General features: G+C 41.7%; 1 protein-coding gene and 1 non-coding gene across 6 annotated transcripts in view; both read left to right on the top strand.

Annotated features, from left to right (window-relative positions):
* Positions 1-18,873, top strand: part of LOC128100835 (protein NDRG3) — a 68,926-nt gene that overhangs the window by 12,737 nt on the left and 37,316 nt on the right. For 4 of the 5 annotated variants that reach the window (XM_052723529.1, XM_052723531.1, XM_052723530.1 and 1 more), the window contains exon 2: positions 6,252-6,353. The exons of the other annotated variant lie outside the window; for it this stretch is intronic. In XM_052723529.1, the coding sequence (XP_052579489.1) occupies positions 6,297-6,353 (57 nt within the window). In that variant the 5' untranslated portion in view covers positions 6,252-6,296. The remainder of the gene's footprint in view (positions 1-6,251; positions 6,354-18,873) is intronic. 5 annotated transcript variants of the gene reach the window in all.
* On the top strand, positions 13,367-13,450 carry LOC128102745 (small Cajal body-specific RNA 18). The gene has a single exon (XR_008215509.1). It is a non-coding gene; the product is annotated as a small Cajal body-specific RNA 18 (non-coding RNA).

Below are 18,873 nucleotides of genomic sequence, written 5' to 3'. Positions count from 1 at the left end.
ATTTTGTGAGTTACTTGATGGAGAGACCTTTTCTAGCTTTCCTCTTCAGCCCAGTAGGAGCTCTCAGCTCTTGCCAAAGTGGAGCCTTTTCCAGAAGATCTGTGCTCTCTCATCACCTTGACTTTAAGGACCTTTTTTTTGTTGTTTGGTTTTTTGTTTGTTTGGTTTTTTTTTTTTTTTTTTTGGTTTTCGAGACAGAGTTTCTCTGTGTGCCTTTGGCTATCCTGAAACTCGATCTGTAGACCAGGCTGGCCTTGAACTCACAGAGATTCACTTGCCTCTGCCTCCTGAGTGCTGGGATTAAAGGCATTCACCACATTTATATGTACTTGAAAGTACAGATATTACTTTCTTTATGAAACTTTCTCAGTAACTACAACCTGTATTAGTTGTCTTTTGTCTTAAACCTCTGTAATTTAAGGTAGTTTTCTTTCTTTTTCTTTTTTTGGTTTTTTGATGTAGGGTTTCTCTGTGTAGCCCTGGCTGCCCTAGAACTCGAGCTGTAGACCAGGCTGACTCAGAGATTTGCCCGTTTCTATCTCCTGAGTGCTAGGATTAAAGGTGTGTGCTGCCACCACCCTGCTAAAGTAGTTTTCTTAACTGATGCTTATACCCTACAGAGATTATTTGGCATTGCATGGAAACGGTTTTGGCTGTTAAAGCTATTGGGGGATGGTGCTATTGCCACCTAGTTGTAAATGTCTGGGATATTACTAAACACGGTAATGAATAGAACACATCCTCCAACACTGCCTTGTCTATGATGGTCAGTGAGGCAGTGTGTGAGACTGGGCATAAAGTCAGTGTTTGCAGTTAGAAAACTTGAGTTTCAATTCCAGCTGTGCCATTTATTAGCAGTAGTAGTTTAGTTGGTCTGTTTTTTTTTTTTTTTTATAAACATGACCTTTTTTATAATTTAACTTTTTTTTTTATGTGTATTGGTGTGAAGGTGTCAGATCTCCTGGAACTGGAGTTATAGACAGTTATGAGCTGCCATGTGGGTGCTGGGAATTGAACCCAGGTCCTCTGGAAGAGCAGCCAGTACTCTTAACCACTGAGCCATCTCTCCAGCCCCGTTTGTCTTCTTAAGCCTCAGTTTTTTCATCTTTGTAATAGCAGCGATGCCAGTACCTCTACTTTTCATTATGATATCCAATGAGCTATTAGGGGAGAGAGAGAGAGTAAATACATGTGAGTCTGCATGCTAACCCAGTGTTCTGGCCAATCCTCTGGATGCTTCCTGCCTCTTCCTGTAACTGCTTCAGGACTAGCTGCAACTGACTCCTTCCAGCTCATTCTCCCTTACTGTGCCTCGTGTTTGCTCCCTTCATTCTGTTTTGGTAATCTGTCTGCAATCTTGCCAAAACCAAAAGTGATTGACTTTGCCCCTAGAATACAAATGAGTATCTTGGTGTCAGTATGTCCAGACAGAGCCAAAGATAACAAATTACTTTGGTCATGGGAGAATGCTATGAAATAAGACAGTACTTTATTACTGCTTTAAAAAATGTTTTTAACGGCTAGAAATTTCACAGCACAGACTCCCGTGTTCCTTTGAGTCAGACCAAATGTACCTGCCTGCTGATTTGCTGAGTGACCTTTACCAAGTTCTTGATTCATACTAGGTTGCTAATTGGTTGACCTCTTAGAATTGCAGTAAAATATGAATTATAAGGTGAGCATTCACCCTGAGGAAAATATGAAGTACCACATTTATGGAGAAGTCAGAATGTCAGTCCTGTCCAGGACACAAAAAGATCATTCTGCCCAACTTCTTTCCTTTACAGATAGAGAAACTGAGGCCTAGACAGGAAAAATGCTTTGCCCAGTGTCACTCAGCCAGTTATGGTCCTGCCTAGGTCTGAAGTACACTCCTGATGTCCTTATGGACTCTTTGGCACAATAAGTGTCCATGTATCTCCAGGCTTCTACTTTCTGAGTGGACAAAGGCTTGCATTTTGCATCTCTGGACTTTCTTTCTTTCTTTCTTTCTTTCTTTCTTTCTTTCTTTCTTTCTTTCTTTCTTTCTTTCTTTCCTTCCTTCCTTCCTCCCTTCCTTTCTTCCTTCTTTGTGACAGGGTTTCTCTGTGTAGCTTTGGAGCCTGTCCTGGATCTCACTTTGTAGACCCGACTGGACTTGAACTCACAAAGACTGTTGCCTTTCCTAAAAACCGTTCTTTCTGGCGTATTCTCCTTCTAGTTGATCTGGTCTATTGAGTCTTTTGAAATCCATATAGTTTATTATATAAAGAATAGTGAATATATTCTTCTTGGAAGATGGCGAATGAAAATAATACAGTCTCTGCCCATCTCACTATCTCTAGTAAAGATGTTGTCAGTGATCGCTCCTTCAATCCACCCTCTCATCTCAGGTGATCTCAGTCCTTAGTGGTGGATCATATGCTAGACTATTCTCCCTCAAAACTGATAAAAAGCCCCAGGAGAGTGTACATTAAAGGTTGAAGCACACAATTTTAACAAGTGAAAAGTAGCCCTTGTTTCTAAAACTGGCTACCAAGAAATAGCTGGAATTTAATTCCCCTCTTCTTATTTTATATTCTCCTTGCCCTGAATTAGCTACTGAAAGAATGAGTTCTTATCCTCATGTGATGACTCAAACCTCCATTTCCAAGGGGTCTGAGTCATTGTTGGTATGTATAAAATTACTTTAGGCTTCCATCGACTTTACCTCAAGGGGGTGCCATCGTGTGGGTGGAGAGGAAGGAACTGATCCAGGTTCCCATAACCAGCTAGTGGGGCCTGGTACAGACATTATTATATAGTGGAGAAAGAAAAAAAAATAAGTCATTTCCTTATCCCTTACACGTAGAATTTCCGAAAACTGGTCCAAGCCTAAGTTTCTTGCTTATAAAATAAATGAAAATATCTCCCTGGGAAGACTGATGTGAGAGTTAACCATAAGATGCTTAGAGAACTCTGGGCATGCAGTTGGTGCCTACTTTTGCCCCTCTCCTTTTCCTTCAGTTGAAGGGTGCCTGGGTTTTAACACTCTTCTTACTTCCTTTCTAGACTAGGAAAGAGGGCAAACATTTGTTGTCTACTGTAGCTTATGAAATCTTTACCAACCTTTTGAAAATATACCAACCTTTCTGTGCCAGGATGGGACCTGGCAAGAGATGCCGGAACTGCAGGCCACAGATCCCCAGGAGGGAGCCAGTCTGTGCAGCTGAGGGATCTGGAGATGGAGTTTTCCACCATGTGATCTTACTTTTCTTATAGATATTATAAAACTGCTCACTGGCAAGGGCCCAAGATGGAAAAAGAATGCAGTAGGTCCCTTCATATGTGGAAGGTGAATGCTCCTGTCTTCTTGCCAATTTCTAAATAACCCTGGAGCAACTCCAGCAGTCCTTCCTTAGTCTGCCCAGCTAGGGGGACAGTCTTCTGTAGTTTGCATCTAAGTGTGCTGGCACAGATATCTCACTTTCTCCTGTTGTAGAAGCAGGAGATGGCCAGGCATGGTGACACTTGCTTGTAATCCCACCACTTAATATCGGAAGGATGAATAATTCAAGGACAGTCTCAGATACATATCAAGTTTGGGGCTAGCCTGGACTATATGAAACCCTGCCTTAGAAAACAAACAAAAAATGCAGGGGAGCAGTAAGCGGATGTCTTGATTTTGAACCTGAGGTTCCCTGACGGGCCCACCCACCCACAATGAAGTTGGTGCTGCTTTCTTGTGAGTGAATTGAACTAGGAAATAAAGCAGGTGGTATGGAAAACACAATGTCAGGAAATCACCATTTTACATGTGAAAAAAAAAGAACATCATGGGGGCAAACTAAAATTGGTGTTTATTTTGAGACAGGTTCTTCCTGTGGAGCCCAGGATGGCATCAGACTTTTGGTCCTCCTGGCTCTGCCTTGCCAGTAGTAGTAAAAGGTTTATCTTTACATGGAAAAACTGTCAGTAAAGTATCTTTTCATTATTCTGTTATTTTCACTTGGTCTGAATGGTCATATAAAGTCCAAATGAAAAGCAGCCACAGTTTATTGTATGATTAATAAACAAAAATTGAGTCTCAAAAAAACAAAACAAAGACAAAAATTGAGTAAATTTCAGGCCATTTTTTTTCAGAGTTGGAGATTGAACCCAGGGTCACATGTGTGCTAGAAAAGTAGCTATACCTTCTGAGCTTTGAGTTTCTACCTGTTTCTTAGGCTAGTGATATGTAGAACAATGCCTCTTGTCATGCTGGACAGAGGCAGCAATCCTCATCACCAATCGTGTGAGCATGGGGAAAAGCAGCAGATACACTGTAGTGTACTGCATTGCTAAGCTGTGATGTTTAGTAGGAGAGCTGTATTCAATCATTTTGTCTAATTTCAGTTCACAGTGGGTTTAATCAGATATAATTCCATCATGAGTCCAGCATCTGTAACACACCAATCTCTTCTGAGGCCTTCTTAATTCTCACCAATTAGAAGCAATTGTTTCCACTTGGAACTCTGTCTCTTATTTTTATTTATCATTTTATAAACCATTGTCATCTCTGTTCTTTTATTCCCTTCTGATCTTTCCCAGTGTTTTGCACAGTAGGTCCCCAGTAAGTGATGTTGAGTGGCTACATCCCAAACTCATTGAATTAGCATTTTTGCTGATTTGATGGATCCAGGGACAAGAGAAAAGGGAGAAAGTCTAGACCTTTGAAGTCAGGGTGAGAATCATGTGCCTGCAGTATCCAGTGTTCAGTCTACCCATGACTGTATGGTGGGGTGAAGGAAAGCTTTCTGGTTAGCTACCTTATCTCCCTCTAGGCGGCTTCCTTTCTTTGAATTCCACAATTTATTCCCTTTACTGGTTACCTATTGCTATATAACATATCACTTCAAAACAAAATTATTTATTATTTTTTATAGTTTCTGTGAGTCAGAAACACAGAAACAGGCTTGGCAGAGCAGTTCTGGACAATGTCTCGTATGGTTGCTGTCAGATGTTTCTATGGCTTAATCATCTAAATTCTTGACTGGGGCTTTAGGATTCATTTGCAAGATCACTCACATGGCTAGCAGGTTAGTACTGATGTGTTAATCCCTTCCACATGGACCTCCAGAGGTCTGTGTATGCCCTCACACTATACTAGTTTTCTCTCTTGGCAATAGAAGCTCAACATCAATGCCCATGCTCAAACTACAATGCTCAAACTACAATGCCCATGTAATAGAACTCTAAAAAGTCACATTTTATTATGTACTTCCCTCATATTCTATGAGTAATGTAGGTCATTCCTGGTTTATTTGGGTGGGAGATTATAAGTGAGTGTGAATATCAAGAATCAGGGATCATGGAACTCATAGAAGGCCATCTCAGAAGTCAGCTACCATCCTCCTATCCATGCTGTGATTCCTTGGTAAATAGTTGTTTATTTATTTCCTCTTCATTGCCATTGTTATTATTAATTCAGGGTCCTATTCTACATCATTAACTTTGAGTTGTTAACCTTCCTTAACCCACTCTCCACATGGTTGCTTCCAGAGCATAGTTTGAGAATGTTGTTCTCTTACCCATCTTTAAGAACCAAGATATATACTGCATGAGTGCAAAGTCTATTGGATTTGTTGTTACTTCATTAAAATATCACCACAGACTTAGTAATCTAAAACCACACACCTTTATTATCTCAAGGCATCATGGATCCTTTGTAAGGCTGCAAACAAGGTGTCAGTTTGGTTTACCTCTCAGCTGATTCTCCATTGGGGAAGAATCTGTTTCCAGAGTCATGTGGTTGTTGGCAGTATTCAGTTTCTTGTAGAGATACTGAACCTAGGGTCTCGCTTTCTTTTTTTCCCTCCTTGCTGGCTTAAGGGAAGCTGAGCTTAGTTCCCTGCCTCATGGCCATCTTAGAGCGTGTCAGCTGGCTCAACAAAGCCAACAGGGCAGATCATCTTTCAGCAAGACAGATGTTAAGATATTTTGTAATGTAACCCTTAAAAGTATTCATGTACATTCTATTACATTTCCCTCATTCTGTTAGTCAAAAGCAAGGTACAGATCCTCCCCACATTAGGGCTGGGGAGGGGAGATGGGAAGCTGTGGAAAGGTATGAATAGCAGAGGAGAAGAATAACATAGTCCATTTGAGAGTCTGTCTGCCTCCACTATGTGTCTGCTGCCCCCTGTACAGTACATGATATACACAGAGCAAATTCCAGTATCTGAATGAATAACGTGTTATGTTTCCAACACCAGCTTGAGCATCTGTCTTCTCTTCCATCTCTTCTGTTTCAGAGTTACTGGTTCATTCTTGAGACTTATCTACTCTAAGCCATCCTCATGGATGAACTTCAGGATGTTCAACTCACAGAGATCAAACCACTTCTAAATGATAAGGTAAAGACTGTTTTGCTTTAGCTAAAATATATACAGATGGTTTTCTTCTGCTATTAATTAATTTCTTATATCATCAGAATACTAGGTAAAATATTAGCTTGATTTTTAATGCCTGGAGACCAGAGGGCAGAGTTAGCCAATAGTTAACCAAAGAGGCCAGGCAATGGTGGCACACACCTTTAATCCCAGCACTTGGAAGGAGGAAGCAGGAAAATCAGGAGTTCAAGGCCACCCTGGGCTACAAGAGATTGAACCAGTCTAAAAGAGAATCAGAGCCAGGTAGTGGTGGCTCATACTTTTAATCCCAGCACTGGGGAGGTGGAGACAGGAATATAAGATGGGTGAGATAGGATCTCGGCTGCCCCTTCAGTCTGAGGATTCATGGAGACAGGAGGGGCTCACCCCATTCGGTCAGAGGATCCAGAGAGATAAGAAGTGACTGTTGCTGCTTCTCTGCTTCTCTGTTCTCCAGGCAAGCTTTATTTGTCAGAACACAAACAAAATACCATACAACAGGGAATATTTGTAAAAACTCATTTCTTAACCTACTCTTTGGTGTCTCCCTACCTTTTCTTTTCCACGAGAATATGCAGTCATTTTTTTTTTTGAAGTTTTCCTACTTTATAGAGATCTAAAAGGGAAAAAATAATGTGGCCAATTTAAATATAAAGTGTAAAGGTGCCATTGGATTTAGGATCCAAATGCTTTACCTTTTAGTTTCTATAAGGAGATTTTAACACGCATGGTTAGTGATAGATACAGGCTACAATGCTCTCCTAAAATTTGTTAAGTCTACAATGTGACCTTTTGGTCAACATCACCATTTTCATCAGAGATAGGTGTCAGTAGTATACCTCATTTTTTGGTGGTAGGGGTGTTGGTTTTTTGATATAGGGTTTCTATGTATAGCCCTGTGTAAACCAGGCTGGCCTTGAACTTAAGAGATTTACCTGCCCCTGCCTCCTTAGTGCTGGGATTAAAGGCATGTACTGCCATGCCTGACAGAATATACAACATTTTTTTTTAGCATTAGAGAATTTCATGATGAATGGCATAGTTGACAGCCACTAGGACTCACCAAATACAAGGCATGGTGTGAGGTACCAAACATCAAGACAAATAGATCCCTCTTGTCCTCCCTGTTCAGTATACACATCCGAAACGCTTTCCTACACTGTTCTTTTGGTTTATTGTCCTAGTCTTCTGTCAAAGTACTTTATAGCTTGGTGTGAGTTCATAACATCCTTAAAAGAAAAAATTGAGAGAGTGTGTGGATAAGGTGAGTGGGTGGGGAAGGGTGAGAGCACTAAACAATGTTGATGCTAATGATCTTTGTCTGTCCGAAGCAAGGCTCTTTATAACATTTGCTGACTTACAGTTTTTACTAAATTATATTCATCCTGCCAGCCCCATACTTATCCCTGTGACTTCTTCTCTCTGTCACTCCTTCCTTTGACTTTCACTAGACTTCATGTTCTCTCCTTTGGCAGTCTATACTTTTTAACACCCTCTTGACTTCTGCTGCCCTCCCCCAACATGTTTCCAGAAATCTCTATCCATTAAGTATCATCTTTCTATGTATAAGGAGGATTGTACCTAAAATAATGTGCAGGAAGAGGAGGAAGGAACTAAAACCTACAGTTGTAAAGCTCATGTCTGGCCACAGAAATGAATATTCTCAAGGCAGGAGAAAGCAGACCGTTTAGCTTCAGTAACTAAATAACCTGCACTCAATCTTGCTAACCATCAGGTAAGGGATTGTTTAAAAATGAAGGTCCCAGACCAGTCTGAGGGGTAAAGACTGTGGTCAGTAGGTGTCAGCTTTGGCTTCTCATTGGAATTACCTGGGGAGATGTAAAAATCACTGATGCTGAGTCATCCCTCCCAACTAGTACCTTACTGGACTGGTCAGGTATATAGTTTAGTTGTTTTCTTCATAACAGGGATTGAACCAAGGATCTTTTACATGATTGTCAAGTGTTCATCCACAAAGCTACTTACCCCCATCATCTTCATTGTTGTTTTGAGACAGGGTTTCACTGTGCAGTTCAGATTGGCCTTGAACTCTGGATTCTCATTTATGCCATGTCTTGGCTGTTCAGCATCTTTAAAAGCTCCCAAGATTGAGACTGGACCATAGTTGATTTTGATTGGCCAGTGTTAGAAAAATGGCCCCATTGACTTCAGATATTTGAAGACTGAGACACAAATAAATGCCCTTCCCTGGCCCTGAAAAGCCACAAGATGGCTGAGGAGGCATTAAATGCAGAAGTCAGTTGCCTGTGTACATCACAGAAAGGGCAGTTGGAGAAGGAAAGGCATGGTGGTTGTGCCTATAGAAAAGTACTGAATTGGGGCTGAACAGATGGCTCAACAGTAAAGAATGTATATTGCTCTTGCAGAGGATGTGAGTTGGGTTCCTAGCATCCAGGTTGAGCAGTTCACAACTGCCTATAACTCCAGCTCCAGGAGATCTGATGCCCTTTTCTGGCCTCTATGGACACCTGCATGCTCATGCACATATTCCCACAAAGGCACATACACATAATTTACACAAAGAAAATCCCTGGAGTAATGTCTGAACCTTTCTAAGACTACAAGGATGTTTCAGCTAGGTCTGATGTGTGCCTTAACATTATAGAATGAATTGTGTCGTCCCCCCACAATTTTATGCACAGAAACTTTAACCCACACCACATGTGACTTTTGGAGAGGAGGCCTTGTGATGGTTAGTTTTTTGTTTTTGTTTTGTTTGTTTGTTTTTCAAGACAGGGTTTCTTCTGTGTAGCTTTGGAGCCTGTCCTGGAACTCACTCTGTAGACCAGGCTGGCCTTGAACTCACAGAGATCCACCTGCTCTTCCTCCCCAGTGCTGGGATTATAGGCATGCGCCACCACTGCCCAGCATGATGGTTAGTTTTAATTGTCAGCTTGAAATGCTTTAGAATCACCTGGGAAGGCAGTCTTGATGAGGAATTGATTATCTAGACTAGGTTGGTCTATGGGCATCACTGTGGGGAATTGTCTTGATTGTGCTAAATGATTAGGGAAGACAACCTACAAGTAGGCAGCGCCATTCTCTGGGTTTGAGTCTTGGACTATCTGAAAAAGGAGAAGACAAGCTGAGCACTGCAAGCATGTGTGTTCTCACTCTCTCTGCTCTTGACATCCCAGTGATAATGGATAACCTGGTTTGTGAGCTAAAACCAAACCTTTCTCTGCTGAGTTGCTTTTGTCAGGTGTTTTTATTGTAGCAACAGTACAAACCTAAGACAGACCTTTACAGAAGTGATTAAAATTCAATAAGGGCAGAAATATAGTGACTCATCTGAGGGTTGGTGGCCTCCCCCTGTTAACCTGTGAACATGGGAGGATATGAGGTATAATTCTCTGATAATGCCACTGTTCAAAGGGAACTCTTGTCTACTCAGTCTGAACACGGGACCAACCTAGTCTAGATAATCAATTCCTCATCAAGACTGCCTTCCCAGGTGATTCTAAAGCATTTCAAGCTGACAATTAAAACTAACCATCATGCTGGGCAGTGGTGGCGCATGCCTATAATCCCAGCACTGGGGACAGTGAGAAGGCTGTTATCTGTGAAGCAGGAAGAGCCCTCATCAGAGACTGAACTGAGCCACAACCTCCATCTTAAACTTTGCGACTTCCAGAACTGTGAGCAACTAACTTTCTGCTGTAAGTCTTTGGATCTGTGTTATTTCCTTGTGACCCAAATAGACTGACACCAAGCAAAGTCTCACTCCCTAACATCTGTCAGTTCCTCTTTGATATGCTTGTCCTGTTTCCATCCACTTCCCACACTCCATCTTGCTTCTTCCTCTCCCTGAGACATATTCCTGTCCCATTTACTATTCATGAAAGTCCCGTGTTCAGACTGAGTAGACAAGAGTTCCCTTTGAACAGTGGCATTATCAGAGAATTATACCTCATATCCTCCCATGTTCACTGATCGCAGGGATTCCTTGGTATTTGAAAACTGCCAGCTTAGCTCAGTAAGTTGGTACTTTTGTATATGTTGTAAAAGAAAATGATGAGGAAAATGCCTCTCACCCATCTCCACCATTTCATTTGATGCTCTAAATAGCTTGGTGAGGTAGAGAGCACAGATAATGGTATTTCCATATTGCTGAGTAAAATAAAGCTAAAAGAGGAAGGAGCTCTCTAGATTGAGCTCCAAATAATGCTCGCAGGATTTCTTCATATTGACACCGATGTTGTTTTGGACTAGATATTCTTTGGGACACTATTCTGTGCATTGTAGAATGTTTAGCAGCAACTTTGGCCTGTATCTACTGGATGCTACTAGCTAGCTCTCCCCTAGTGACAACTGAAAGTCTCCAGACATTGCTAAATATCTTCTGGGGTAAAAGGTCCCTGGATGACAACCACTGGCACTGGATTTGAATGGATAGATGCCTTAAGACACTTTTGTTGTTCCTTTGGCTTCCTTCCTTCTCTCCTTCACTCTCTCCCTCTCTTTCCTCCCTTCCTCCCTTCATTTTTTGTGGGGTACAGGCTATCCAACTATTATTTATTTATTAAGTACTTTTTATGTGCCAAATGCTTTACATCCATTCTCTCTTAGTACTCAGATTATTCCTTTGAAATAGTATTAATATTCACTTAGCAGATAAAAGTAAGCTGATTGACAGGCCAGCTTTCCCAGTCAGTAAGTGGTAGAGCTGGGACTGAAACCCAAGTCCTTCCTGTTTTGAAATGTTCTGCCAACTGTTGGAACCAGGTAGACTTTGCCAGTGTGACTTCTCTTGTCTCTTTAAGGAGCAACCTAGAGATGTATATTATTTACCCCATCTTTTTCTTCATGATTTGCTCTTAGCCTAAGACATCGCCAAACCCTTTCAGGCTTCAGGGAGCTAAAGGAAATGTAGACTCTACTGCAGAGAAGCGTGTCCTGGGTGACCATAAGGAAACATTTTCCATATATTTTAAGAGACACTTATGTTAACTTGTCTCATCACTCGTTGGTATTCTTCCCATTTTATTTTAGTATGCCTGTAATTTTTGTCTATAGCTCAGAATTGTCAAGAAGTGGGTGAATTTGCCATATTTATTTTGGCTCCAGTGATGAAAAGAATTTACCACCAGTACAGAATGTATAGATAAATGAGTGTTTTGGGTTTTTTTTCTCAAATAGCATTATAAATGTGGTGGTACAGACTATAATACCAGTGCTTAGAAAGCTGAGATAAGAGAACACCAAGTCCTAGAATACATAGCAAGATCCTGTCTTAAAAGAAAAACCAGGCATAGTAGCTTACCTCTGAAATCCTAGTACTTGGGAGACAGAGTCAAGAATGTTGTCAAGAGCCCAAGATTAGTCTGAGTTACATAGTGAGTTCCAGGCTAGTCAGGCAGGGCTACATAAGACCCTGTCTCAAAAAAAAAATATTTAGCCAATTTCAGAGTATTTTTACAAATATTATATTATTCTCCAGTCTGGCATGTTGGCACATACCTTTAATTCCAGCACTTGGGAGGCAGAAGCAGGTGGATCTCTGTGAGTTTAAGACCAGCCTGGTCTACATAGTGAGTTCCAGGACAGCCAGGGCTGTGTAGAGAAACCCTGTCTCATAAAAACAAACAAAAGAACAAACATTATATTATTCTCTTAGCCTCTTGCTAAATAATCACCTGTTTTACAGATGAGGCACATAACTTGTCCAAAGCCAGTGTCTATTAAAGTAATAGAACCTAGTCTAGAACCTTTAACTTTTAACTCTGGCCCTGATCTGGGGGTCTGATGCTGTTCCTGCTGTCCACCGCTACTGCTTGTTTGTTATTCAGCCACCTCACCCAGCAAATCTCATACCAAGCAGGAGAGTTGACCATGCTTCATTCTCCCTGTCTTCTAGTCTGCCTACTTGCTTAGATACTAAAGAGCCTAGTAAAAGCCAGAAGCCAGGTATAAAAACAAAAACAAAAACAAAAAACAAATAGGAAGCCACAGTTGAAGATATATCAGGAAGGGGAATAAATACCCAAGGGGATGATGGAAACAAGCTATTTGCTTTATTTTGATTATTACAATAAATTGTGAAATAACTCATATTCATACTGTAGTTTAAGGTTTGTTTTTCTACTGATGACTAGGCATGTAAGCAAAGGGAAAGGGGAGGGTGTAAGAATTGTAAGAGGGAGAACTCTGGGATCAACTTTTAAAAAATTACTTTTTATTGATATGGTTATTTTGTCTGCATGTATGTCTATGCAACATTTGTGTGCCTGATGCCCACAGAGACCAGAAGATGGCATTGGATCCCCTGGAACTGTAGTTAGAGATGCTTGTGAGCTGCCATGTGAGTGTTAGGAACCTGGGACCATGGAAGAGCAGCAAGCACTCTTAACTGATGAGCCACCTCTCCAGGCCCTAGGAACAACATATTTGTAAGCTCCAGGAAAACAGAAACAGAAGAGTTTGTGTCAGGGTTACTTTTTTAAAGATTGTTTGTGGAGTGGGGCATGGGGTGGAAGGAGATTGGATGGCTCAGCCTTAACAGCACGTGTTGTATAAGCCTGATGACCTGAGTTTAATCCCCAAATCCTATGTGAAGGTGGAAGGAGAGAACCAGCTGCCCTTTGTCCTCTGACCTCCCCATGTATGCAGTGGTACACATGTTCCCCCTCCAATAATACACATACATACAATAATAAAATAACATTTTTTTAAATTTAATAACGGTTTCCAGAGGGTCTGCCCTATTTGGTGGGTTACTGGTTAAAGGCTGAGTAGCTGGAGTGTCGGGAAGGGGTGTGTAAAAGGGCAGGAAGTACCTAAGTTCCCTAGCAGTCCCAGGTGAGCCTGCAATATTTACTTACTATGATCAAGCCTCATTGTGGATGGTGTTGCTTGCTTAGAATCTGAGATTATGAAAAAATTCCAGGAAAAATCTGGCTCAGGGAAATGATAAGAGATATTGTGGAGTTAATTAGAGGCAGGTTTAGGGATGCCCCTGCTACTGTAGCTGTTGGCCCTGGCCAATGAGAACTTGATCACTGTATATTCTGAGTTTCTGGGAACCAGGAGAAGGAGTGTGCTCTGAAAGAAAGAAAAGAAAAGGTGTGTGGGGATAGCTTGATGGTAGGTCACACATCTCATATGTATGAGGCCCTGGGTTTAATCTCTAGCACTGCTCCCCCCACCCCCACCCCCACCCCCCACCCCCCACCCCCCACCCACCCCCCCACCCCCGCCAAGTCTGCAGTTAAAATCGCATTTGTTGACATTTCCATCAGAGAGTATTCTGAGGTGCTATTTCTGGTATGCACTACAAGGTGGGTATGTCTTAGTGTGCTGAGACAATTGTCACAACTGCTGTAAAAATGACCTCAATGGGACTGAGGCAGGCAGTGGGTTCCCAAGAAGGTATCAATGCCACCACAACAGACTGGGTGACTGTCAACCAATTTCAAGGAACAGGAGATTGTGAGAAGAGCCCAAACCGTAGCCACAGCCTATCAGAGTGCTCAAGGAATTTTTAACACAGGAGTCTACGACCTATAGCATTAGCCCAGTAGTGTGTAGTGTAAGTGTCAGTTTCAAAGTTGAAATTGTATTTTTTTCAGCAGTCGGCAGGTGATAGCTTGATTACAGATGACAGTCTTATCATAGCAGCTGGACTCCATGGATTTATTTAGGAAGTCTGTTATTTTTTGAAATAATGATTGATATAGATGCTTAAAATACATACATACAGAGTTTTCATTCTCATCTTGGATTATCAGCTTGAACATATTTCTCCTCAGAAAATGGTTTGCTGAGGAGGCTAAAGTGGAAGAATCATAAATTTGAGGCGAGCCTAAACTATATAGCTCTATCTCAAAGCTTTGAAATAACACTGATTATTGACGTATGTTAATTGTTTGTTTTACTCAATTAAAAACAAATGGGGTATTTTTTGAGCTTATTTGAACTGCTTGTTCACGCTTCCATTTTCATTTTGCTTTTTTTTTTTTTTAAGAGAGATGCTATGTTTTTCTTCTCTCTAGAAGGTTCTCTGTTGTTTTGGCTTTTGTCCCTAAGTGTGGAACCTAGGGCTTCTGGTGTGTTACCCAAGCTTAGTATCACAGAGCTACATCTCCAGCCATGCTCTCCTTTAGAAAAATTTTATCTTCAGAAAGAATCTTGCTAAGTTGCCTAGACTGGCCTGTAATTTGTAGTTGTCCTGCCTCAGTGATTCATATAAAGTTGAATTACAGGTATACTACAACACTTGGCAGTCAATTTTTGTGTCCTTTTGTTTTTGAGATCAATTTATTTCTAAAACTTTTATTATTGTAACAACTTACTATCCCCATGTTAGTTCCTTCCCTCTTTGGTATTTGCGTCTGCCTCAAATTCTCTGTCTCTTTTGAGGTGTTCATAACCTCTTCAAGATGACAGTTTTGCACTTGCTGAGTGTCAGGACCAAGAATAGGTGGTGAGTCAGACATAGACCCCCCTCCCTGCTTCGAGCACACAGAACAGGCGGGTTCCCTGGGTCTCTTTTGGGTGTTGCTTTCAAGATCTTATTAGCTCGTCTTTCTTTATATTGTGGCCATTGTCTTCTGCCTCTCAGAACTTCATATGCTTGTTTTGCCTGCATGTATGTGTATAAATGTACCATAGCATGCCTCATGCCTGCAGAGTTCAGAATAGGGTGTCGGATCTCCAGGAACTAGTGTTACAGACAGTTGTGAGCCACCAAGTGTATGCTGGGACCTCTGGAAGAGCAGCCAGTGCTCTAAACCACCGAGTCTGCTCTCCAGTTCCACTTTTTACATTTCTTGATGTGACATGGTATTGGGAAAATACATCTCTCTTCTCTCTAGTGATTACTGTTTCTCCCTTCCAATTTTTTTTTACTTATTTGTGTTACATACTCTTCTCCTTTCTTTAACCAGTTCTTAGTTGCTTTTTCCTTACTCAGTTGGGGGAATTACTTGCTTTGCATTTATAGTTTTCTTGTTTGCTTGTTGTTTAATTTTTTGTAGTGCTGAAGTTAGAACTCAGGGCTTTGATGTGTTGTGCAAACACCTTTATACTGAGCCACGTATGAAACTCAGAGCACTGCACAAAGGCGGTCTTGCATCTCTCTCTCTCTCTCTCTCTCTCTCTCCTCTCTCTCTCTCTCTCTCTCTCTCTCTCTCTCACACACACACACACACACACACACACACACACACACACACAAATAAATAAATAAATGAAAAATTTATTATTAGTACCCTTTTTTCCTGGGAGTCGAGTTTGTACACTTGAGTAAGATTTTTCCTAATTCCTCAACAAACAAGATAGCTGACATTTCTGGAAGGAATTGCTGTTTCTGATTTGGCATTTCTCTTGTGCTCATCTCAGAGACTTGTACCTCACAAAATGCCTTGTGGTTGCTATCACATGATCACAAGGAATCTGAAGTCATACACCCAGTGACAGCTGCTCCCGAAGAGCCCAGTCAGATTAGAGTGATTTTTCTTTAATCTTTCTAAATAATCCCTAAAGGAACCTTTAGGAACACTGTAAGACTGCCCAATGTGGCCCATCTTTAAACCTATGCCTTTTTGTACAAATCCTTTTTGTTTGGTATATTACAAAAGGGAAACACATGCTTATAGCAGAAAAGCATTAAAGAAATTACAATCACTCACAAACTCTCTGCAGAGATAGATGTTTGGTATTTTCTTTCTGGTCCTTTTTTTTTTTTTTTTTTTGAGACAAGGCCTCATAGTCTAGCTGGGCTGGATTTCATACTGTATCTCAAATCATCCTTGAACTCTCAGCAATCCTGCCTCAGTCTCTAAGGGATAGGACTATAGGCATGGGCCTTGCTTAATTTTTTAAAATTGTCTTGCTTACTGCATAAATCAAAGAATTCACCTGCTGGTCACTTATCTCTTACTGAAACCATCTACTTTAGTCTGTGCAAGGACCCTTCCTTTGGTCTTTCATAGTCTTACTGGAAATGAAATGCAGTGGCTTCTTTGAAGAAGTTCTTGTCTGTATCTTGTCGGACTAGTAGGAGGCACATAACACCATGATGTCTTTTTGCTTATAGCAGCCTTCCTTGGAATGTGCTATCCTATCTCATCTGCATGGTTATCATAGCTGTCTTTCCATGCTGTAACTATATCAGACTTTAAAATTATTTATTCAGTTTTGAGTAAAAAATGATGCTTAGGCTAGCCTTCTCTGTCCTTGTTTATTATTTGTGGCATCTGCAGTTTCCCAGTGGTTGTTGATATGTTGTGACTTTACTGTGTACATCTTAGAAAACCCAAGGCTGTTTATCTAGGATCTTACTCCTTCAAAAGGTCATCAGACAGCATTATACAGATATTTCTGCAACAGTGGAAGTGTTGTGTGTATGTGCTACCCAGTAACATGGGCATTAGATATGGCTAATGCAGCTGAGAAACTGATTTTTTTTTTTATTTAAACCTAATAGCAAGGTATATTCCATACACCTGTAATCTCAGCACTCAGGAGGTAAGAGGATTGTGAGTTCAAGGCAAGCCTAGGCTGCATAGTGAGAACCTGTCTCACAAAACAAAATTAAAAACAATGCAGAAAAAGTTACATATATACGTGCATAACTTGAATTCTTCATCTAACTGATGGCTACCATATTGTATTGCACTGATCCAGATTACCCCAGCTGGTTCTATTAGCTCCTCTCCTGGGCAGGGTAGTCTGTTTCTTTTGGTGTGTGTACCCATAGGCTCCACCTCAACCTTTGTTCTGTCTTGTCAGTTGGGTAAGTGGTGGGATCAGGAAGAATGGTATTTTTTTTCTTTTTTTAGTCTTGGGAATCAAACCCAGGGACCTTGAATACACCAAGGCCGGTGCTGTAATAGCCACACCCACCAGCTGCACCTCTGGCTCCTGGGAGAACCGCTTCTAAGATGAGCTTCTTGAGCGTTGTATATCTAGAAAGGCAGTGTTGAGAAAGGCTCTTATTTGCAGCTCCACACCTTCTGGAGGCTGTTGGGGAGAAAAACACATGTGCCATTATGTAACAGTCTAACTAGTAAGAGCTTTTCAGGGACGGGCTTATCCTTTATGAAAAATCAAGTCAGAAGGGTTTTTCTCTCTTTTTCCAAATACATCACCTGTTACCCTTTTTGTACTCTTACGTTGTACTCTTTCAACTTTGGCGGCTTAAACACTGCAGATGTGCCTCTGAATCATTCCACTGATTCCCTCAAGCATTACGATCATATAATCCCCTTCCAGAAGCTTAATGATTTCATTTGGAGCTTTTAGATATGTTGTGCTTTTTTAATGATTCAGTGATTCTTTTCCCTCTTTTTTTCTTATCAGCAATTTCATAGAATATAATTAATATGCCTGTCTATTAAGAACTCCGTTTTGTTTTTCTTTCCTTCTGTAACATTGCTCTTTAGAAAAATTTCATTGATTTTTATTTATGTCTGTGTGTGAGCCTGTCTGTATATGTGCAGTTCCCACAGAGGCCAGAAGAAGGCATTGGATCTCTTGGAACTGGAGTTGCAGGTGATTGTGAGCCACCTAACCTGGATCCTCTGCAAGACAGCAGGTGCTCTTAACTGCTGAGGCATCTCTCCAACCCCTAACATTGCTTTTCTTTTTTCCTTTGTAATTAAGGTTTGTTATGTGTGTGTGTGTGTGTGTGTGTGTGTGTGTGTGTGTGTGTGTATACATATATATACATATATATGTATACACATGTGTATGTAGATATGTGCACAAGTGTGGGAGTGCCTGCAGAGGGCCAGAGGTTTTGGATTTCCTGGAGCTGGAGTTACAGGTAGTTGTGAGCTGCCCCACATGAGTGCCAGAACTGAACTCATGTCCTCTGCATGAGTGGTGTGCATTCTTTTGGTTTTTTACAGATGGTTGTGAGTCACCATGTGGTTGCTGGGTCCTCTGGAAGAGCAGCCAGTGCTCTTAGCCACGTAGCCATCTCTCCAGCCCCTCTTTTGGTTTTTTGAGATAAGGTTTTTCTGTGTAGCCCTGGCTATCCTGGAACTTGCTCTATAGACCAGGCTGGCCTCGAACTCAGAGATTCCTGCCTCTGCCTCCCAAATACTGGGATTAAAGGCATGCCTAGCACAGTGTGCTCTCTTAACTGGGAGCCATCTTCCCAACATTGCTTTTCTTCTTTTTCCTCTTCTTCTTCTTCTTCTTCTTCTTCTTCTTCTTCTTCTTCTTCTTCTTCTTCTTCTTCTTCTTCTTCTTCTTCTTCTTCTTCTCCCCCCTCCCCCTCCCCCTCCCCCCTCCTCCCCCTCCCCTCCCCCTCCCCCCTCCTCCCCCTCCCCCTCCTCCCCCTCCCCCTCCCCCCCTCCTCCCCCTCCCCTCCCCCTCCCCCCTCCCCTCCCCCTCCCCCCTCCTCCCCCTCCCCCCCCTCCTCCCCCTCCCCCTCCCCCCCCTCCCCCTCCCCCCTTCCTCCCCCTCCCCCTTCCCCCCTCCTCCCCCCTCCCCCTCCCCCCTCCCCCTCCCCCTCCCCCCCCCTCCCCCCCTCCCC

The sequence above is a fragment of the Peromyscus californicus genome, unplaced genomic scaffold (genome assembly GCF_007827085.1).
Source record: "Peromyscus californicus insignis strain IS unplaced genomic scaffold, ASM782708v3 Scaffold_7__1_contigs__length_154581171, whole genome shotgun sequence".
Classification (NCBI taxonomy): Eukaryota; Metazoa; Chordata; class Mammalia; order Rodentia; family Cricetidae; genus Peromyscus; species Peromyscus californicus.
This window is presented reverse-complemented; position numbering and strand designations above follow the sequence as displayed.